Here is a 23,861-nt window from a genome sequence, read left to right as displayed (position 1 = left end):
ACATAAGATCCTCCCAACTGCTAGATAAGGGCGTGTGACTGTGCGTTCAGGGGCTTTACGACTACCCACTCCTTTTTGCGACGCAAAGTACGCGTGGCAGATGAAGGCGTGCCCCGCCGCTCGTTCATTGCTCCATCTTGCTGTTAATGCTGAAAGCACGATAGTTCCCCTCCGAGATGCCCATCACCAGCAGTAAGGGGTAGATATGAATAGCTTCCCGTTCGCGCGTTGAAGGACGTGCTCCTCGGTGGCTCTGTGGTTAACGCCTCTCACTCACGACGCAGATGTTCCAAGTTCGATTTTGCGCCGGAGTCTTTTGGGTTTTTTTCTCTTCCTTGCATTTTCATATATATATAGATACATATACTATACGGTGAGTGATGGCGACGTTTACGTCACCGCCGACGTACACGCTGGTGGCAACATCTAGACGAGAGTGTCAATATAATTGATCGCAACAAAATTAAAATATATGTACTTGCTCGATCATCATCAGCTTTGCATTGAGTCTAGTGCATATTTGAGAAAGTTGTCCGATGATCCATGCAGGCGGATCATTAAAAAAAAAACAAAAAAAAAACTACAGGACCTTTCTTATAGAACCAACTTAAATACGGCCCCTTTTATTTCAAGAGCTGTACATGAGTAGAATCGTCTCCCTGGGGATGTTGTGGATGTCTTCACACTATATTTGCACTGACTTGTGATGGCACAATTTTTTCTTTTTACTTTCTTTTATATGATGCTAGTATGCATTCATGTATGTATTATGCTATTTCATGCCATGCACTTTAGTATTATTTATTAAAATTATTATTACTGCGTTCCAAACTCTGTGCTCGCAGCATTTTTTGTTTTTAATATGTCATGAAAATGTTGAGTATGCTATATAAGCCAGCAGAAACTCTGTAAATAAAAAATTTTAAAAATGTCCTATTTACTCACGTAATTAACGCACGTTTTTTCTCGAAAAACTGGAGCAAAGTTCGAGGACACGTTTATTATGCTGGGTAAATTTTATGAGAACTTTTTCAGGAGAAGAAAAAATGTGGTAGTGCAAAAAAAAAAGGTAAATATCTTAATCTTTTGCTAATTACATACGTGCACACTGTTTGGAAACAGCTTCTTTGTTGCTCTTTACTCATCTTTGGTGCTTGATGGCGCAATCTTCTGCAAGCTGTCCCCAGCCCAAGCCATAAAAACGCTTTGTGACTGTATTTTCTCCCAATCGTTTAACCCTAACAGTGGTATCTTCCTGCGATATTGAGGGGCACCTAGAAGCATGCACTCACAGGAGAACCAGGAATAAAGGGACAGCTAGAGTGGAAAAAAAAAACAGAAAAGAAAGGCTAAAAAAGAAGGGGAGGGGGATTCGCAACAGCGTTGGTTGGCGCGCAGTTTGATCTTCGCTCGCTGCGTGCTGCAATGTCTCTACACTGGCGCCACTAGTGAACCCGCTGTGCCACACTGATAAGACAGGATGGGACATGCCGAGCACTGATATAAAGAAAAGCAATAGATGCGCGCGGCAATGGGCGAGGGGGTTGGCAAAGCAATTAAAAAACGGAAGAGAGCCAACGGGTGAGGAGGCCCCCGGTGTCGGTTAGTGGGATTGCACAGATGAATGTAGGGGATGCGTTTATTAAAGTTGAAAAGAAAAGCAATACTGCACGTGGTAACGGGCGAAGGGGGGGAGGGAGCGAGCTGAGGTAGTTGAGGGGAGATGGCAAAGTAATAAATAACGGAAGAAATTTAATGGGTGAGGAGGTGCCAGGTGGTGGTTAACGGGACTGCTGTGGATGAATTTAGGGGTGCGTTCATTATGCTGGGGGGGAAAAAATCCAATTTTTTATTACGGAAGTTGGGGGTCCATTTTTTATGTGAGTGCGTCATTACAGGAGCAAATACGGTAGGTGCCTTTGTGACATTCTTTGAATGTTGTCCATCGTCCGTTATATTGACAGTTAATTTATTACATGGGCTGACGTTGAAGCTTTTATGCCAAGCATAGTCTCCGAAGCATTTATTTTGCGCTTGAAGAATGCCCCTAGAAGGCTAGAATAAAATTATAATTCGCTACAATAATCCATCGATTCCCAGGTGATGTATATGGCAGAGGACCATAAAGGTCTATTCCAACCCGGTCGAATGGTCGCACTGGGCATGGTAATGGCTGCATTGGTGCAGTAGGACAGCTGGGGTCATGCTTGCGGCGTTGGCACTCTGCGCAAGATCGAATGTACTTTTGAACGAATGTGCACATGCCGCGCCAATAAAACCGAAAGCTTAGCCTGACGTAGGTTTTAAACAAACTGGCGTGAGCACACTGCAGATCGGCTTGGAAAGCAGCACATATGCTGGCACGGAGATGCCTGGGTATGACGAGTAGCCATTTCCGGGTGTCAGAGTAATAGTTGCGGTGATAAAGTATTCCATCACAGATGGCGAAGTGGGAGGCTTGTCGGTGTAGCGGTCGAGATGGTGGCCGGGTGAGTGTTTCATATAGGTAATTCACCAGAGACGCAATCCATGAATCTTTGCGATGGGTCCTGTTAGTGGAAAGAAGTTGTCTTGGATGGAGACACTCGCAACAGTAGAAACAGGCGAACGCGAAAGAGCATCGGCATCTGCGTGCTTCTGGCCTGAGCGATAAATAACACAGATGTTGTACTCTTCAAGCCGTAAAGCCCTTCGTGCCAAGCGTCCGGAGAAATCCTTGAGAGAGGATAACCAGCAGAGCGCATGGTGGTCAGTAACAACATCGAAAGGGCGGCCGTACATATGGTCGGTAACAACATCGAAAGGGCGGCCGTACAGATAAGGCCGAAATTTTGTAATGGCCAAGGTGATTGCTAGGCATTCTTTCTCAGTTACCGAAGAATTTGTCTCTGTTCTTGTAAGAGTGTAGCTCGCGTATGCAGCAACATATTCTTGGTAACCAGGCTTTCGTTGAGCAAGTGCAGCGCCAAGACCGACACCGCTAGCATCTGTGTGGATTTCTGTGGGAGCACTTGCATCGAAATGATGCAGTATGGTGGTGTTGTAAGTACAAAGAATACAAAGAAACCTTGTTAAACCGTAGCTGGCTGGAGCTCGGAAAAAGTACTTACTAAACGATAGTACTGCTTAACCGAAATAGCGTCAGGTCGCTCACTTACCTGTCAAAAAAAAAAAAAAAAAAAAAAGAAACCTTCGGGGAGTGCGATGAAAGCACAAAAAACATGCAGTAATTTATTAACTTTGCGTGACAGTCTGTAATCTTCATTTGACGACGCGGCGGCCTAGCAGCAACGACAGTGGCCTCAAACTCACTTATGCTGTGAGCCAGCTTTTCCGCCAGCCCCCTCGTCTCGACAAATACCCGCATGACGCCGACGCAATGCGCAGCTTCGGCCACTGTCGGACCTGGATCACCCATGTTGTCGCTTTCCATGTCGTCCTCATCACTATCATTTGGCGAAACTTCGAAAACCGAGGCAACAATGGCTTTGTTGGACAAGTCCGGAGATGTCTGCAGATCGCTGTCTGTGTCTCTGAAGTCGGAGAAGGAAATGCCTTCCGTAACGCCCTGCCGCTCCAGCACTTCAGCTAGCAGAGTTTTGCAAGCTTCGTGTACGATGTCCGAAGTCTGGTCGTTGGTGTCGTGGCGTCATCTGCGTCGCCCGCACACACACTGAAGCCAGCACGCTTGAAGCAATTTTGAACTGTCGTTGCTTCAACCTGCTGCCACGAGTATTGGAGCAGGTGAATCGTGCCAATCAGGTCGATGGAGAATAATTTGTCACATTCAATGGCGAGAAGAAATCTGTGCAGCAGATTCTTCTTGTAGAGCTGTTTCGCAGCTCGAATGATGCCTTGGTCCAAGGGCTGGGAAATCGCTGTTGTGTTTGGTGGCAGAAATGCCAACTTCACAGCCGTCAGGTTGTCCAGGGCGACGTGCATCGAAGCGTTGTCTAAAATAATAACAACTCTTTTGTTCTTAGCTGCAAAACGACGATCGATGAGGCGCACGTACTCCTCAAAGAGTTTTGTCGTCATCCATGCTTCGGTGTTGCTGCGATAGATGACCCCTGATGGCAACCGGGCGGCTTTGAAACATCTAGGCTTCGCAGACATTCCAATCGTGAGGAGCGGAGTTTTGTCGGTTCCAGTCATGTTTACGCAAAACGCCACTGATATTCTGTGTTTTGCATGCTTGCCGCCGGTGCACATGTCGCCTTTGAATGCTAGCGTTTTGCCTGGTAGCAGCTTAAAGAATAGCGCCGATTCATTCATATTAAAGATGTCATCAGATGCGTAGTCTTCCTAGATGTTCTTCAGCTGACCATTTTGCCACTGCTCCGCGCCATCCACGTCAGCCACTTGGCCAAACCGAACGGTGTATTAATGACCGATTAAGGGAACATGCCCAAAAATTAACGAAAAGAGATGACAAGTATGCGCACCTGGTTGCGCATGTCATCTCGTGTGGTTGTGATGCACGATTTTCTGAAACAAAGATTCTGGGCAGAAGCGCAAGTAAAACTGCACGTGAAGTGTTAGAAGCCTTTTTCATTGAAAAAAATAAAGATAACCGTGTAAGTGCCCCTTCAATTTCGTTGTTACCAAGCGAACTTCAGTTTATCGCTCTAAGGCAATGACATTGATTAACTGTACGTTTTGATAATGTATGCTGTTGGCTTTCTTTGGTGTGTGTGCGCACAATGTGTCCTGTATATATTCAAGCCTTCGAGCTATGAATAAATCAGTTGGAAGTGAGCGCTGTGTGTTTGATGCATGGGTGTGTGCGTGTGCGAGTGATCGTGTCAAGTTTTCGCGCTCTAATTAACTTTTCCGATTGCACTGTGTAGGGCACTCCTTGAATTACAAGTCTGGCGGTACATGCCATACTTTAGCCATACACACCATACTTTAGCTTCTCGTTCTACTGTCTGAAAAACCATTGGTCTTGGAAGAGGAAGCTTGCTCTTGAGTTTTTTGTGTGTGGCAATGCAGGGCCACTGGAGGAGAAGCAGTTCCAACCCAAGGAGACGCTGGTGTTCATCCGGCTGGTCAAGTATGCTTTGCAGGCTCTAGACGTGTACACGCTTCCACCCGGCACGGGTGCCATTGTGGCTGGAGCCACGGGCAGTGCCGCCGCAGTTGCCTCCTCGGCACACGCCCGCACGGCCGCTTTTCAGTCCGCCGTGCGCTCCAAGGAAGAGAAGGAGGTCCTTGACCACTTTGGAGGCGTGGTGAGTGCCATAGTTGGTACAGCTTGTGGGCTCTGTGGAACATTGTCACAGGTGCTTAACAGAACGGCAAGCTTACCAGCTGAATCTGATATAAAACTACTGTTGAACCTGCCTTTAATGAATCTCCTTGCAATGAATTCCTCAATATTACGAAATTTTTCTATTCCTTGCGATAACTCCACTAAAGCACCTGTATTTGCAACCTTTGTTTAAGTTAGAAGTGTGGCAGCTTGGGCTAGTTGATATGACATGACGATAGTTATAGCGCGAGAACAGAACGACGACACAGAGACAAGAAGGACGTGTCCTGCTAGTCTCTGTGTCGTCGTTCTGTTTCCACATAATAACTATTGTCAGCTCTGTGTAACATAATGACAGCGTGAGACATCCTTGATGTAACGAATTTTCCCCGCCAACAACGTAGAAATTGTGCCCTGAATTTTTTTCATTTTCTCTCGGTCATGCGTCTTCTGTGGTTACCTCATGACCGATAGAGCGCAAAGCGGTGGTGACGTGCACGCCGCCTCAGTCTAGTAACTGAAGCGAAAGCGAGCATTCACTAGTGCGTGAGGCGGCCTGGTGCCCCTCCAGCTGGCATTCCCTTGCTGCCGTGTCATGCGTCCTCACCCCTCCTATCAAACCAAAAATGAAATAAGGAAAAAAGACTTGAGTTTGCAGCGCTACTCTGTAGTTGCTGCAGAAGTGTCTGAATTGCTTTTCGTTATTAAAGTGGCACCATGTGATGCCACTAATAAATAAATTCCTGTTGGTTCGCCTTTGAGTTTGAGCTGCATATGGAGAGCGCTTCACTGAATAGTCTTTCGTGCTATTCGTGTCATTTCCTTCATTTGTCTTCATTTTTCTTCACTGTCTTCATTTCCTATGCAATGCATGTGTGTACGGTTTCACTTCGCTCGCGTGGAGTAGCCCCTGACAATGTCCGGCTTTGCAATTTTTTTTAAAATGTGGACAACTGTGTCGTCACTACTGAGGCGAGGCAATGGCGCGTCGCTGTAGCCAGTATCAGAGGCCACGGCTAGATGATGATGCAGCAGTGTTGTAAAAATGTCTTTCAAACATTCAGTAAAGGGAGGAAAAGAAATCTGTTTCGTTGCAAGGGCAAAGCATTGAATATGATAGCAACAAATTGTAATGGTATGCGAAGTAAGACTGGCTGCTAACACTTTTGGATTCAATATTGCGTGCAGTCGACTTTTGATTTCCCGGACCTTCAAAAAAATCGGGAAAACGTCCGGAAAATTGGACAGCCCGGAAAAACGAATGCAAGCGAAAATACTTTTTAACGGGTATTTTTCGCTAGTGGAAAGGGTCACGGCAGGAGTACAGGATTCTCATTGCTATTCCGTCAATGTATCATTTAGGTGGCTCTAAAGAGATCAATAAAATATGTGTGGTGCAACTGATACAAGAAAGAAGAAAGGAGACAAAATAGGGCGATTGCTTGTGTCAGTTGTGCCACAAATATTTTATCAAGCTGTGCACCAACTCGCCCAACATCACACTTCGCTAAAAGGTCTGCAATTAGCCGTTTATATTGAAAAAAAAAAAAAAATCTGATGTGATCCACATTATCAAATTTCTAAACGCTTAGGCGCAAAAAAATGTCACTTATTTTCGTTAGGACGATGTTGCACTTGCACGAGATGATGTCTGTGTTAATTTTCAGCTAATGTCATGCTGTCACTGTACACCGATGACAGTGTCAGTCGTGTAAACTTCGAGCTCGTTGGCTGTGTAGGCGCTGCCTCTTTGATCTCAGAGTCAGAGTTGCTGGAATTCCCTGTAACTTGACGAATCATTTCATCATTGGTCGATTTCGCCTGCAGCTTGAGGTGTTTGTCAGCATTGGCAAAGCCCTCAAAGGTTATCCCGGCTGGAATCGAAACAGAGACAGCGTGCAGATCCTCGAAGGCAACGTCCGCAGGTGGAAGCTTGTCGCACATGCCGTCTATTCCGGGCGACACGGCTGTTTTGGCTTCCAATATGAAGCTCGCGGGGCGAAAACAGTTCCAAAGGGTCTGTCACCTTCCACGAGCCTGCAAGCATGCCGACGGCAGGCCATAGATCAACAGCATAGTTTTTCTCACTGTCGGAGCACAGGCTGCACAGCACCATGCGGCTGTGGCCACAGGTTTGACTAAGCTATCACTGGCAACAGATTGGCTTACGCGGGATTGCGGCATTTGAGGTTTTGAGGCTACGGCAGCCGCAGCACGGTGGGTTCAATGGTACGAAAACTATCTGAATGGCGGCGTTGAGGCCGACTTCGAGTCCACGGTTAGCGGTAAAAAGTGAGGAAAATCGGATGGCAAAAGCTATAAACGTCCGGAATTTTGGACTTTTCAATACATTGAGAAGAAGTTGACGGTGCCACAGTTGAGTTCAGGAAATCAGGCACATGGGTGAAATCGGACGTCGACTAAGTCTACATAACACTGGTGGACGAGAATACAGCTGCTCCTGGGAGAAATGCTCTTTTTGAGCAATCTGTTTGCTTTGAGAGTGCAGCATGTATATACGAGCTGTGCGCTGATGCTTGTCAAGATAGAACACATGCCAGCGATTGGGATCGCACCCTTAAAATACTACCTTACTTCCTTACTTTTTTTTTGATGTTTTAGGGCTCCGAGAAGGGGGTGTGCAAACTACATAGGGATTTCGCGAACGCAGGCGAAATACTGTGTAATGGTCCTAATGCGATCGTTCGCACGCAGTCTTGTCGGAATCGCTGATTGAGAGGTCCGATTGAGAAACATCGTCATGGCCGAGTCACCGCCCTTGCTCTCCTAAAGCACATTGCTCTGTCGAGCACTTTGATTGTCTCATTTTCTGGAAACTCTTCTCAACAATGCTGCGAGAAACTGGGTCTCGCGACACGGCGATACTGGATGGCTTTGTGGTTTACACATAATTGAAAAGGCCTTCTTCAACTGCAGGAAGCTTGTAGGGGCAAACGCACACTCTTCTGCTTTCTCCCATACTGATCACGCCGATCGTCATATGTTGAAGAACTTCACGCTGAAGTGTTCCAGCTTTATTCAGGAAAACTTCTCAACGGCGAACTCGATCTCTGCTGTGCAGTCGAACCACTTTGGCGCAAGCACACACCGTGGCGCCACCATGCTGAGGCATCCTTGTGGATTGCTCCGTCGCCCTCTTGTGTGCAGCCCGCAGCCGCCATTACGTTTTCTCTTCTTATCGTTACTTTATTCTTGTATTTCACTCAACGAAATCAGCAAAAAATTGCTTCAGCTTCTTCCCTGACTGTACGAAGTGCTAAATAACTGCCCTGGAAAAGTGTTACACTTCTCACCATGCCTGTCCGCTATAGACACCTATGTGGACCACCCACTTTTTGATGTCACGAATGGAGCGCGGCCAAGCGCGCCGTTTTTTTAAAAGGTGACAACTCATTCTGTGTAGAATGGAAACATCAGATGGGTATTAACAATAAAGAAACATATCTCTGCTGCAAGAAATGCGTGCAACCACGCTACTTCATTCATTGTAGGTTTGCATAAGAAACAGGCCGCGGTTGACATTTGTGACAAGCATGCGCAAATTACATTCATGTTTAGCACACACAACCCAACAAAACACAGCGCAAGTGAATTCCCCGCTTTGTGGGAAGCAACACAGCATTCTTACAGCCACATGCAGCGGCAACCTTTCTGATTTCGGGCAAACGTGAGAATCACGTACGCGCATGCCTCATTCAGAGTTGTTACATTTTCTGCGGCACGCTTCTAATATTTATTGCACCAAATCTCTACGGTGGTCACACGTTGCACATTGGATCGCTATCGAGCCACACATGAGTGAAAATTATGAAGGATTGGTTCATGGCCAGAGCTTGTACAAAGGGGTAAATCGTGATGTAAAAAGTGCCATTAGCCAGCCGTATCACTTTACGTCCTTGAGCATGCTGCGAGGTCTTGCGCACAGTGATTTAAATGGCAATTTAATGTTTTAGTAAAATTACCTTTGTCCAGACTTTTTTTTTGCTGCTTCATTCATAATCTGAGATATTTCACGACACCTCTTTGAAGATGAATCAGTTTTCGAAGCTTACCAGGTTTTTGCCTGTAGATCAAAAAGACATTAAAAGGAAGTGACAGTGGCGATGAGCCCATTCTATACAGACGTAATCAATAAGCAAGGAACCCTGCGAGCTGAAGTTACAGACAGTAGGCGCGTTGGCAGATTTTTTTTTTTTTCTGAAGGGGGGCTATCTTGATTAGAACAAGGGGCAGGGCAGGCAAAAGTGGGTGACCTTTTGTTTTGTGCCCTTCCGCACCTATCAGCAATGTTTGTCTTCGAAATTCTGCTTATTTCTCAAGTTAAAACCAATCTTTAAAGACGGCAACTACGCGCAAGCGGACCTTTAAATTGAAGTGTAAACTAGCCTTACTTCAACCGCCGACAGCACGCGAACTAAGTGCTCTGCCAGCGCCTTATTGGTCTATTTAGAAAGGTCGCCTTTCTAGCTTTTTTTTCTTTTCCAGTAGACAACTATGTGCCCCTCGCAGAAGCAAGAGAAGCAAAGTCACAATCACGCGCAGCACAAGCTATTGATTGCTTCCAAAATAGTCCTTCCTGATTAGCCAGGAAAACTCGCTGGCAGTGTCTGCCGCCATTTCGAAAGGGTAGCGTACTTGCAAAGGTGTCGTATCCCTAACATGCTTATGCATCTCGCTATGCACAGCGAAAAGTGGAAAAGTTTCGATCGCAGCATCATTATGGCCGTTCACAGCACAAAGCCCAATGGTGCTGCTACTGTGCCGCAGGATCAAGCGCCGACGTTGTTTGATAACGCTGTATTGATAACGCTGGCGTAACTAAAAATGATTCCCCGGGCGTGTGCGGTGTGGCCGCTGGCCGCCGGTGTACTGAAAATGTTACCAATGAAGGAATGTGCGAGACGGCTTCCCTGGATAGCGGATGCTCTGTAGATTATGACCGCGACATTGCTACCGGCAATGGTGAAGTGCACGTAGACACTGGCCTCCCTGACAGCGCGTGTGATGTCAACTCCGGTCATGTGCAGGTAGACGCTGATTTGATCGGTGCCAGTGAGGTTCGCGACGCGCGCCCGCGAGACAATCATGACGCTTGAGGTTCTTTCGTCGGGGTCGGCAACAGCGCGAAAAATTGACCGCTTATCGGAGTCAAGTGGTGCGGCAGCGAGGCAAGATGCCAGCAATGCGTGACTCAGAATTCACACGAAAGCCTCCAATTCGTTATATGGAGTTTGGTATCAAAGGAGTAGCACACTTCTCTTTTTGCTGTGCAAGCTGCTTTTGCAGAAGCTGTGTTGTGCTATGCTTCAACACGGGCAATGTCGATGTATTTGCTGCGATTCTAGAGCAGCTGGACATCACGATATTCAGCAGCACATCCCTGAGGGCCAGATAAAAGGACTGTTGTCAGAGTGCAACCTCAAATAAATAAAGAGAAGTGTCCCAGAGTCTGAAAAAGCTTGTCAAGAAGTAGCACAAGAATAGGATACATCCTGATTGTGCCCCTCGAGCATTTTCATAAGATTTTATTAGTATTTTTTCAATAAATCTGTTCTGAATTGTTTTTTCTCGTTTTCTCAAAATAGCAATTTTGGCACATTTGCCAAGTTGGAGGGAAAATAACTAAACACCTTCTGTTCCATTTGAGCTATCAGGATAATTTTTTTTGCTAGAAAGATAAATGCATGCAGTATACGATGAGCCTATTTTGAAGGCAATATACAGATCAAAAATATTTTTAATTGGGTCACATGCATGACAGGTGAAGGTGGCTTTTTTTTTGTGACCATTGATGTTCTCTAACTCTTGTCGAAATTGGCCAAGCAAATTGATTTATAGTATATTGCACTCCTTAAACATCCTACATTGCTTTTTCAATGTTGCCAGTGTTTTGGTGCTTCTTGCTTGGATGCTAATTAGGCTGCAAACAAAGGACTGAGGTTTTACTTTGATTGTAAAGTATCTTGGAAACTACTGGACCTTTAAAAAAAGTAATTACATTTTTAGAATCTGCACATCTAAATATACAGACTGAAAATTTCGTTCAGATTTATACATAAATAAAAAAGTTGGCTATCAAGTCAAGCCTCCCTCTTTAAAGGGCCCCTGCGACACTATTTGAGCATGTATTTTTCATTGGTTCTTCAGGTGCTCTGGAATGCACCGATATCGTTGCGCAAATGGCAACGCTGAAATCGACGCTGTTATAATTTTAATTCACGGGACAAACTACCTTGCTTTCAGACTGCGGCAACACACATTGGCTATTTTTGTTATGGGAAGTGATGTAATGTGATGTGACGTGTCGACAAACACCGTTCGCTTTCGATTGACTTGGCGCGAGAAATAGCGTGCAAGATACATATGGTGGTAGCTAGGCCATACGAGTGAATCGTAAAAACACCAAAAACCTTTTTATATTTTCTCAGAAAGCAATCATTCCTGTTTCGAAATGATGTATTTTGAGAAGAACGAACACAACACAGCCTGCGACCGAGGATATGGTATGCCAGCAAGCAACTAAACATGGAAAGGCATGCCGTGTTTTTAGCGAGCCAACAATGCGACAAGCGGCAAGCGCCGGCGTTGACGTAGAACTAGTCTTGCATGCAAGCTGAGAAGTAACCCTGCTCAAAGTGTACGTGTGTATTTTACACCGTGTGACCGTGGGAGCGTCTTCTAAGGTTCTACTTGACGCACGCAGTTCATAGTTACCATGCTAAAGATGCCGTTAAAAAGAGTGGTAGTAAGGTATTGTGTGAAGGCCACCATGAGGTGACATTTCCGGAATGTCTTTATGAGACGCATGCTGTGACTGGAAGCGGTCTTTGACGTCAACAGGCGAGTGTAATGCGAAAGAGAACACTTCTCCTCGTTGTCTGCTCGAGTTTTGAACTTTGAGGACTCATAACTTCACTGCCTGTGCACCAATTCCCATTATTCTTGCTGCATTCATCTCAGTAATCATCGCTACACATGTTCTGGTGCTAAATAGGGCTGTTCAAATAGTATTGCAGGGCCCCTTCAAAGAGTTAGCCTATCTACGCTAAGATAGCTGAATTTGCCCAGTGCATATAATGGTGATGGTTGAAAAGGGATATTGCCTATACATTCAAGCCCCTTTACAAGAGACACTGATGCAAGAGACAAATGAGTATATATTGTCACATTTATTAGTTGTAAACACAGAAGGAGGAAGAAGCCAGCATCACGAGCGGCAGTCTCTGGCATTTTTCGAGGAAGACGACTTTGCGCGTCTGTTCTTGTGCTTTGTTTTTGTGTTTGAATAGAGCCTTGCTGTTAACGTCGAAAGAAAGCCTTGTGTCCTGTTCTTTGCACGTTGCGACAATTTAATATAGTGCAAGACAAATGAGTGCCTACATTGATATAGTGCTTCATCGGATAATCTATACATGGCCCTCTGCTTATACCCCTCATATATAGACACGAATTGCTCTCCTGTGCATGTTTTTTATAAAGGGGTTCAACTGTGTATGTGTTTTCTTGTTTTGGAATGAACATACTAGCAAGTAGCACCTGCATGTGTTAAGTCTTTCTCAGTCCATGTTTGTTTGAATGCTATAAAAATTCAGGCTGCCCTGGTATTTTTTTACTCCCCTGTTTTTTCTCAATCGACATTAACTTGTTTGCATCTACAGTTTTGGTAGTGCCGGAAATCGACATTATCTGTGACTTTTGCCTACTCAAGATTGTGAATATTCAGCTAGTTCAGCTAATAACACCAATGGCAGCAGGTATGGGTAGGTAAAAATTATGAAAGTTTAAGTTATCAGAGTTACAGTCATCGAGCATATTTCAGGCATGCTTTATCTGGTCCCTCGTAACAGGTTTGATGTTGGTTGCCGTGGAATTGCTACAATGCATAAGTACAGTGCAACTTTGATTAGACACGCCCGTTTTCGCGGCGACGCGGCTTGGGCCCGGCATAATCTGTATAGAGATGATGTACTAAAAAAATTCCCCTATCTCCGGGAAATGAATCGTGAGGAAATGCGAATGCATTGCGTAGTGTCTAAAACAGTGTTTCGCACGTGCAAACCCACCATCAGAAGAATGTTTTCTTTTCTTTACACCGTACAGCCAATAGCGCCGTTCGCCGTACGTTGCTTTTTTTGTCGAGAGAAATGCGGTATGCGTTTCCAGCTCTATTAGCTAGCAAGCACAGTTAGAAAATGCTGTATTTACTCGCGTAATGAACAAACTTTTTTTTCTCATGCTGCTAGTTTTTTGTCAGCTGCACGTCAGGGCATGATATGCAGCACTTAGTAATGTATTACTCGTCTCTTGCATTGGGCTAATTTCATGAGTTCAGCACCTCATAAGGGTAGAAAACGATTTGTGAAGCACGTATTACATGGAAACTTTAATGAATTCTCTTTACAGTTCACCATGATGAGCCCATCTACGTTCAGGGAGGTCTTCTCTACCACCATTGAGGTAAGTTTACGTGTCTCGGTCTTAGACAACCTGCTTGCAATGTGTGGAGATGTCATCTATTGTGAAAGTGCGCAGATGGCACACAATGACCGAGTAACCATAAATCAACTGAAGTTTGGGCTTATTACAAGTTATAACCTCTGTGCAGTCTGGTTACAGTCGCCAATCATTTATTCAAACTCGATGGAAATCGCCAAAAAGTTCGAATTATGGAGGGTTCGAAAAGGGGGAAGAAGCACCTTTATTATTTCCCAGTGGCTGGAAAAAGCTTCTTGACACTTGTGTGTCTTCAAGCTTGTGTGTCTGCAAGCATACAGGCTTAAATGCGACCAAATGAGCCAGTGTTTGACCATGATGGTGCACCACCCTCACCACAGCCATCAAATTCAGATATAGTGTTAGTCATAACAGTACTATTGTCTTCTGTCAGCTATCAATGACAGTAGTAATGTTATAAGCGGCACTAAAGCTGTATTCCATGACTGTGGTGCGGGCAGCGCATCAGTTATGCTTGTGAGAATATTCAAATATTTCGAATGTTCGAACGAATAATACAGTACAGTCGACTCCCGTTAATACGAAGTTCACGGGAACCGCAAAAAACTTCGAATTAAACGAACTTCGAATTAAGCAAAAAGCACTAAAAACGGCACTTTTATTAGTTTAAAAGCGCGACAGTTTTGAGGAAAAATAGTCTGTCATCTTCTTCTGCTTGCCGAATCTGGCTGCGGCTAGCAAGTTTTGTAAGGAATACACGTGTCGAAGTGCTTCTTCGGCGTTGTGTTCTCCAACAAAAAACCGCTGCGCAAGAGCAAGACCCGCAGCTACATCGGCAGCCCCCAGTGGTGGCTCATTTCCGATGTCGTCATCATCGTCATTTTCAGGAATGCAGTCATGGGGCCGAACCATCTGCACGATTTCGCTGTCCGTTAGTGGACCGCATGTTTCGACGTTGCTGTCCACAGCGACATACTCGTCAAAACGGACGTCACCGAGAGCGGCGTGAAAGCTACCGTCGTCGAGCTCATTTGTTTGCACTTCCACTGGCGCACAAGGAGAAGCATCCCCCGAGTTTTCCATGAAACCACAGGCCCGGAAATAATTGGCGATGGTTTCTTCTTTCACGCGGGTCCAAGCTCGCGCTAGCATGCTGATGGCACTAAGCAAACTCACCTCGTATTGCGACGAGTTGTCCATGCACAAAAGCATGCGCTCGACGAGATGCTGCCTATACAATACCTTCACATTTTTTATTATGCCCTGGTCCATGGGCTGCAACACTGACGTCGTGTTTGCAGGCAGGTACACAAGACGGATGGCACTCAAGGCAGGTACGTTCATGTGGGCACTACATTGGTCCACAAGGAACAACACCTTACGGCTTGATTGAGCGAACTTGCGGACGAGTTTGGTGATCCAGTCCTTAAATATATCGGATGTCATCCACGCCTTTCTGTTCGAGGCATAATCCACAGGAAGCCTCTTCACGCCTTTAAAGCACCTAGGCTTGGCAGCCTTCCCGATCACAAGCAGGCGACACCGTTCTGTGCCAGTCATGTTCGCCGCGACTAGCACTGACACTCTCTCTTTGCTTCTTTTGCCTCCAGAACAGTCGTCGTCTTTAAATGTCAGCGTCTTGTCTGGTAGCAGCCCATAAAAAAGCGCAGTCTCGTCTGCATTAAAAATGTCTGCCGGCTGGTATTCTTCGAGGTACTCGCGAAGCTTGCCCGCTTTCCATGTCAGGCACGTTTCCTCATCGACTGACGCTTTCTCCCCACACACGCTTTTAAAAATCAAGTCGTGGCGATGTTTGAAACGCGTAAGCCACCCATCCGAAGCAGCGAAGTCGTTGATGCCCAACATTTCAGCAAGCGATGACGCTTTTGCCGTGACGACTTCATCACTGAGAGGAAGTTTGTTGCTTCGTGCCTCTCTGATCCAAATCAGCAGTGCTTCCTCCAACTCGGGGTAGGCGCCGGTGCGCATCCGCTTCCGCGATGTCTTGAATTTTTCACTTTCAAACGCATCCAAAATTGAGTGCTTTATCTTTATGAAAGTCGACAGCGTGTTAGGCTTAATGCCGTACTTTCTTGCAATGTCTTGTTTGGCGGTGCCTCCCTGGTCAACTTCCTTCAAGACTTCGACTTTCGTCGCTAGGTCTAGCGTTCGGTAAGGGCCACGAGTTGCCATTATCAAACGTACGTCACCACCACAACACTCAAAATCAGAAGCGCGGAAACACGTGTGGAATCAACCCAGCGCGCGGGTGACGCGGTGACACACTCGAGTCTCGACAAAAGTCAACTAAAGAGTCAGTCGATGCTGCCGATGCGATTCGCCAGCGTTAAAAAGATTGCCGCTTCAAGATCTGTGGCGGTGCGGACAGTAGTGATGGCGAAGACACCAGCGCGGTCCGGCAGATGTTTTGGCATATGAAAAGTTCCCCATTTTACTGTAAAATTACGGTTGCGACGAGACTGTCGATTGAAAAAACTTCTAATTAACCAATATTATGGGTTTTTAACTTCGAATTATCGAGCATTTTTTATCTATACGATTGCATGCAAAACTGTTGGGACCACTTGCTCATTTCTAATTAACCGAAACTTCCAATTAAGCGACTTCGAATTACCGGGAGTCGACTGTATTCGACTTCGCTTCGATCAGAATTCAAATGATTGAAAATTTCGAAGTATTTGCAATAGACCAATAGGTAAATGTTATTCCGCATGTAACCTTCTGTAAAGGTGCTAAGCCATAGAAGCATCTCTATAAATATTGTTTCATTGTCTGAAATAAATGTATATATTACTCTACATTACTACAACAAATTAAGTCTTACAGATAGGTCTTAAGGCATCAGTATTTTCTTAACGATGTTTTATGAACATTTATAAAAAGTGTGAAACTACCACTACTTGTTTGTTTGTGTTTAGCGCATGCTCATTACTGCTCCTTGTATGCCTTATTGACTGGGACGGGTTATCACACCTTTTCAGGCAATAATTTGCCTTTTTGTCTTCTCTGTCCCTTACATGTCAGTGTGTACTGTGTAATTCATTTATAATTGATTGATTGAATTGAATAAAAAAAAAAGATTTCTAGACAGAGGGCCCACGTCAATGCTCGCGACAGTGGTGACATTAGGAGGCCGACCAAACTTTGCCAAGATGCCCTGAGCTTAAGTGCCTCAAAGGTTCAGCACTGTCAGGTGATGTCATTTGTGGACTATAAGTCATCTTTGCCTATGAGGTAGTTGTAAATGTCCTCAGAGATGCCTTAGAAGAGATGGCCGACCTTATCCTCATCTGTCATGGGCGAATCCACACTTTTGCACAACTTCAGTACTTCCTCATTTGTGGTGTACACGTATCCCAAAGGAGTACGGCTACCAGCGTGGGTCCAGTCTTAGCGAGCCGCAGGGCACGCGTTAACCATCTCCGTGACGAGGACACGATACTGCTCAAAGTCGCAACACTTTATTGTGGCAACACCAAACGCAGTACAGCCCGTTGCAAAAAGGCGCAGCGGGAAAGCAAATAGGCTTATTCACGCCACGGGCACAAAGTACTACACAGGGTGCCACGAGCACGTCTCCGCGGTAAAGGTGATCCACGGAGACACCGGGACCAAGGCCCGGTTGCTCGAGCGAGGGCAAAGGCGCTCGCATTGGCTTCGAAGGGAGACGGGTCGGCGTAGCTAGGCCACGCTCTAGGACACCGTACCGCCCTTCGGCCGTGCGTACGCAGTGGGGCAACAAAAGGTGAGCGTTCGCCTCGGGCGCGAGGCGCCATCAGCGAAGTCTGACGAGACCCGAGCGACGGGAGTCGATGGACGGAAAAGATTGCGTGGCTCACCGTTTGCAGTCCCGGAGAGTATCTGTCCGCTCCCGATACAACGCGCGAAAACCTCTCGGGAGACTCCGCGCGCGGCGCCACAGTCAACATCCGCTTCCGGGTGAAGGAGTTAAACGTCACTCCGCTCTCCCACCACGGCAGACAGCAAAGGAGGGCAGACATGTCGGGGCATGAGAACGGCAGAAAAGTCGGCAAAGCCCGCACAAAGGCAGCGGGCTAGCCTCAATTCCCACACATTGTACGTCGAGCAAATTTCTCCCGGGACTTGAACGCGTTGACTCAGCGTCTACTCTGCACGCTTCTTTTTCACAGGCTGGTCGCCAAAGCACTTCTTTATCTCCTTAGCGAAATTAGCCCGAGTGGTCAAGTTATCCTCATGATTCTTGAACCATATCAATGCAGAAAAAAAAATTAGTTTGCATGTCACCTTTTGTGAAGACAACTTTACTGCAGTAAAAGGTGCACAGCGATGAAAACTTATATCCAGCGTAGAGCCGCATTGCCGCGAAGCCCCAGTTCAAGGTTAAATGAATATATTACCTTCAAATTGGGGGGTCTCGCTGCGGAGAGAGCCACGCCACGCTCTTGGAGTGAACGGACGCAGTAGACATGGTCGCAACAAACCCCAACAACAACACACATTTATTTAACTAATTTAAAATGATGATATTATCAGCCGAATAATCATAACATCAATCATGATAAACATGCTAAGACATCCTCACACAATATCAATCAACACTCAACAACATGAACACACTAAAACACTCACGACGAGGGCCCACCATAGACTGCCCGCGGTGCCGTTCACGGCAGACCCACCATTGGAGACAAACATTTGCGGCAACCGTCACTGGCAAAAAAGACTAGCTTATTTCTTGCGCGCGCCGGCACAAGCAGCTGACGTGCGAACTAATGGCGCTGCTGTTCCGTTTTGCTTCACATGCTACGTAGAGCCTCGCGACGCGCCTGTTGCTGCTCCGACACGAGATCACGTTTTAACGCAATAGCATTAGAAAGCTCGTGTCGCAGAAATCCCGCCGTCGGCATCGGCCCCGTTGGTTGTAAGTGAAAAATCGTCTGTGCATCTTTGAGCGAAAAAGCAAGTTACAGAGATCGCCGCGGGAGGCCGCTACTTGTCTACACGTGCATATGCGATCACACTGGAAAAGCGACGCATTCGAAGAAAAAAAAAGTGCCCAAGGTCACGAGGCGTGGTAGTTTCTTTGCCCTTGCCACCCCTCTCTGCTTATCTTCCAGCGCTTTCATCGGAACGAGAGAAGAGATAGTGCAATTGCAGCATGTGACAAACCTTTCTAGCTGCGCTCGCACTGGACGGATTCTCAAAATTTTTGTGGCTTTGAATTCGTGAGGCAATAAGCTCTTCTAGTTATTCCATTTCATTGTTACTTGAAAAAGTGTTTCAGGGCTCCTTCAACGCGTTTTTTTTCTACAGGTTGTGGTAGCGGACGATCACCGCGGGTTAACGCTTAGCGAGCCACAGGGCCGCTACTCCGTTTACTCGCAGTAGCGCACCGTTCCGCGCGCGCTCAACTAATAAGGCGTCTAGCGCGGCGCAGCAAATAGACAGTGTTCTAATGCAAAAGTACACAACACTTTATTGCCTCTGACGGCACCCCGAACAACAGTACAACGTCCGCTCCCGGGACGCGGGTAGCAAAGGCACCCGCACGCGGACGTTCACAATAAGGGGAAAACCGCGAGCACGTCGCAGCTGGCAATGGCGAGCTTTGACACGCCGGTCGGGAAAAGGTCCCTCGCGGCTATGTTGCGCACGCTCACGATGGCCACTGGGCCTGGTCGTGAGTGTTAGGGCAAACCTCGTACGCGTAGGCCTACGGCAAGTGCGGCTCGTTGTGGTACGACCACTTCAAGCACTAGGCACCGCTGTGGGCTTAGCGTACGCTACCGAAGCTAGCACTCAAGTAAACACGCCTGCCGGGGTGCCCAAGGCCACCCCGGGCAGGCTACAGTCCGCGATTCCCAAAGGGGACGCGGACGAAGGAAAACACGTGCTTACCCGGTGCCGACCACGGAGAAAGAGAGCGCTCCCTCGGCGCACGCGTACCGCGTGCCGTGCCCGCACGTGGCGCCATCTATCGCCACGTGGTGGTAACAGAGCAGAAGAGCAAAAGGGTGTTGCCGTGTGGCGGAATGCCCGCAAAATGGTCGCGGGCGCGCCTCAGATCCCTACATCCTCCTCTCCTTAATTCACCCTATATACCGGTATGCAAGGGCAGCCGGTCGTCGCCCATGCATGTAAAGGCGTCATGCAATGGGCAACAGCTAGCCTCAGCCTCGCTCTGCAACTGCTGCTGAAGAAAAAAAACACAAGAACAACACAAGAATACACTTGAGAAATACAATGGCTCCGCGGAAGAGGGGTAACGGGAGTTCATGATGTGAGACTCTCTGTGGCCTCCGAGATTGCGAGCGCACGGCGTGTATCTTAGATGCCATGCGACTCTTGCTTTTGATCAGAAACCTGTATGTGTGCGTGCTGGTACGATGTACTGTGTGCGTGCGTGTGTGTGTGCATGTGTGTGTGTGTATGTGACAAAACATATTAAGTATGCACTTAGCGGTTGAAAGGCGCACTAGGGGCGGATTTCACTACCGCGTTCAACTCTTAAGGGGAGGCGCTCCTCGAAAAAACTTTTTTTAAATTTCTAGTCATAGACACTTGCAAATTTTGTTATTAATATAGCTTTTTATGGAGATTTCAAATATGCGATCATTTTTTGTGTAGCTGCTCCAGTTATTGGGTTACGCCATGCACATGGCAAAAAGTTGGGTGTTTTGCGGGTACTTTTTCATGTACTTAACTTTCAGTAAAAGCATTGTCTCTGATCTTATTTGACTCTTGGTAGATTGTAAAGTGCAAATATCTATCGAGACATGTCGCAGAAATATTAGAACAAAGGAAAAAAAAATTGTATTGAATGACTAATTATTTTCAATCTCCCTTGAAACAATCGCCTAATATTTTCACAACTAATTCTGGTAGACATTGTGATTTCAAGTAGATATTTGCATTCTGCATGTATTGAAGAATATGCGTGCCAAGTTACGTTATTATACAATAAGTGTAAGTGTATAAACCGCTGCCTGGAGAATGTGAAATTGTCAAAACAAGAAAAATGAAAAAAAAAAAAAAGTTTGAAAATTTGGCATTTATTAGAAAACCATTTTTTTGCATCGAATTGGGGCACTATAAAAAGTATCTCGCACTGAATGCTCGAAGACCGAGAATCACACAGCATTATGAAAGTTTGTCATGGCCTGCGCCTATAGCTCGTGCTGCCAGAACTGCCTTCAACGTTTACAGCAAAGCTATCACGTGGGCTGCTGCTGTCGAAACGAGCGCTTGTTCCTTGGTCTCTGGCCGAAGTAGTACGCCTCGACGCGTGCGTGAATTAGTACGCCTCGACGCGTGCGTGAATGAAAGTGTAGATTCAGGTTTGAGGAATGCCGAAAGCCCTTTGCGCTTTCCAGCTACCTCGGACGCAGAGTTCCCGTTCGCGGCAAGTTGGGAATTGCGCACCCGCCACAAGGGCAGTCAGCGCATTGATTTCGCAAAGCATCGTGTTGGCAGTAGTTGCACCTACTGGTCTACGTTCACTCTCGAACAATCCGCTCTTCATTTGGGATGCACTGACGAATTTCACGGCAGCGGCTATTTCACAACCACTGTCATCGCGAAGTTCGGTGTCAGTTAGGCCTATTCGAAGTCGGGGCGTAGGTAGACATCGGTGTTCGCTGTCGCTTCGGGAAGCGTCCGACGCCGTTTCCCTCGATACTTAGGGCGAGTTCTGAACTTTCGATTATCTAGACTGCTGTTCTCGGGGCTTGCCATGATGCAAAACTGCAGAGAAACACCGAACAGCTCGATTGCGACGCCCGAGGCATCGCTCTTTTGCCGGAAGGATAGGAGGAGGAGGCGGAGCGTACCGCCGACCAGTGGCGGCCTCGCGCTGCTTGCCACGATATTCAAAACGCGTAACGTGTCCATTGTTTTTCTTGTTTTTGGTTCATTCTTCGTGAAGATTCAAGACTAGTGGATTGTGAAAGGGAAGGCCTTCGCAGCATGCGTGTACAATTGCAAATTGCGGCCAACGTGTCCTTTTTGCGACAGGACAATGTGAACTATGCCGTTTTTGGCGACGTTCGCGCATTTCTCACGTCATCGCTCCCTACATAGAAGCAATTTTAGATGATTTCTCGTGCGAGTTTTAGCTTGATATTTTCAGAAGTAAAAGATTATAGTCCAAGGATGCCAATACAACCGGGGAAAAAAAAAAAGCGAGAATTTTCTGGAAAACAACGACTCTTACACTCGGGTCTCCTTTTAAGATTTGCCCTTAAAAGTTGAGTGCGATAGCAATATTCTGTACTAAGTGCATACTTTTATCTTTTAGTGCATGAAATATCTTCAAACTTCCTATGCACTCAATATGTGGCCTTAAGGGGGCATGTGGAGATCGTTTGTAACTTCTTTGTTTCTTGGCCTAGGTTCATGAAATTTGGTATACACACTAAAAGTCACAATAAAGAGATGAATGCAAATTTTTATAAATACATCTTTACTAGTTCTCATTATATAAAAAATTCTTACGTTTGTCGCTTGTTGGGAGTCTGGCACAGCGAGGAAACTTGTTCAAGTGCTGGAATAACTTTTAATGTATGTGTACATATTGCTTATAGCCGAAGACAGTGCCAGATTTTTTTAAAATGCCCTAGCAATATTCTGCTGAACATTATTTGCATATGCATATGCTTCATGAAGTCCTGCCTTTCAGTAATTGTGAAACTAAAAGAAAAAACGGAAGCCTAAACGAATATTTGAAGACTGCCTTCAATTATGGCAGTCTATAAGTTACAATAAAATAAACAGAATGAAAATCGGTCCGGCCATAGTCGTGCAATGCTTTCCACGAGCAATGTGGGTGACAAAAAAAAAAAAAAAAGTCACAGAAAATGGCTTTTAAAGTTTTGCAAATGTTGCACCTTTATTAAAATGCCCCAGAACTATAGTCCTTGGTATCACTGTGAAGAGGCATCTTCTTGGACCTCTGTATCTTGGTTTCTTCACTTTTACGTGCTTTTTTGAGACCAGTCCTTTTCTTGAGCCCTCTGGAGGGCCATGGAATCGGGATGCACACTCTATGTAACACACGTTTTCGAGTACATATGCGCTCATCCTGAATTATATTTCATTACTGCCTCGTTTACCGCCGTCTCTACAGCAAAAAGGGAGGCATGTTGGTCCTTGGATAGGAGAGACCAAATCACAGAATGCAAGCTCTCAGCTGCATTCTGTGTCTTCCCTCCTTTACACCGCTCAAGCAGCTGTGTGTCTGCAAGGCGTTCATACAGTGGCAACTCTGCTGGAAAGCTTGTACTTGTGGGCTGGTTGTGCATTTCCTTGTGCCTCTGCAACTCGGTGTGTACACCAGCTCGTAGGTCCAGAGGGGCATAGCTCATGGTGAGGACTCTCATCTGTGGACGTGACGTGGTGGTACGTCACCATCACGGCATTGTGCATTGCCGCCACATCGTTGCTGTTGTTGCGGAGGGCTATTCCATAATAATTGGTAAGCCTCTTGATGAGTAACTTAGAAGTGTGGCAGCTTGGGCTAGTTGGTATGGCATGACGATAGTTACAGCGCGAGAACAAAACGACGACACAGAGACAAGAAGGACACGAAAGACACGAGCGCTAACTTCCAACTGAGTTTATTGCGCAGAGCACGAAAATATATAGAGGAGACAGTGACCATGGCACAAGAGCAGAACATGAGTAAGAAAACCAAAAACAAACAACACAAATACAAAGGCACTGAAAAACAGCAAAGAAAAACCTAGAAGAAACCGAACCAGAAAGGTAAAGCTACCTGCCCGCACCGAATCCTTTGAGGAACCTGCGTTCCTTCTCGGACTAAGCCACGGAGGGCTTGCTAATCCAAGGCAGCTGTTCGCGTTACCTGCCCGCACCGAATCCTTCGAGGAACCTGCGCTCCTTCTCGGACAAAACCACGGAGGGCTTGCTAACACAAGGCACCTGTTCGCGTGCCATCTGCGCAGCCTCAACAATGACCCGGGTGCTTACATCTCTGTGTTTGTACAATGTCGCTGTTTCCTCGAAGAGGGGAACACACTTGCACTCAGTGCAGTGCTGGGGAAGAAAACCATCTTTTCCGTTTTTAACATTGTTCGCGTGCTCAGCCGATCGTTCAGACACCTTCCGTTCG

At 46.3% G+C, this 23,861-nt stretch overlaps 1 protein-coding gene across 7 annotated transcripts in view; it reads left to right on the top strand.

The window, feature by feature from the left end:
* Window positions 1-23,861, top strand: part of Nipped-A (Transcription-associated protein Nipped-A) — a 991,444-nt gene that overhangs the window by 238,564 nt on the left and 729,019 nt on the right. For all 7 annotated transcript variants that reach the window (XM_075869412.1, XM_075869408.1, XM_075869400.1 and 4 more), the window contains 2 exons: window positions 4,996-5,234; window positions 13,679-13,732. In XM_075869412.1, coding sequence (XP_075725527.1) covers window positions 4,996-5,234; window positions 13,679-13,732 — 293 coding nt within the window. The remainder of the gene's footprint in view (window positions 1-4,995; window positions 5,235-13,678; window positions 13,733-23,861) is intronic.

Source organism: Rhipicephalus microplus, chromosome 1, assembly GCF_043290135.1.
Source record: "Rhipicephalus microplus isolate Deutch F79 chromosome 1, USDA_Rmic, whole genome shotgun sequence".
Taxonomy (NCBI): Eukaryota; Metazoa; Arthropoda; class Arachnida; order Ixodida; family Ixodidae; genus Rhipicephalus; species Rhipicephalus microplus.
This window is presented reverse-complemented; position numbering and strand designations above follow the sequence as displayed.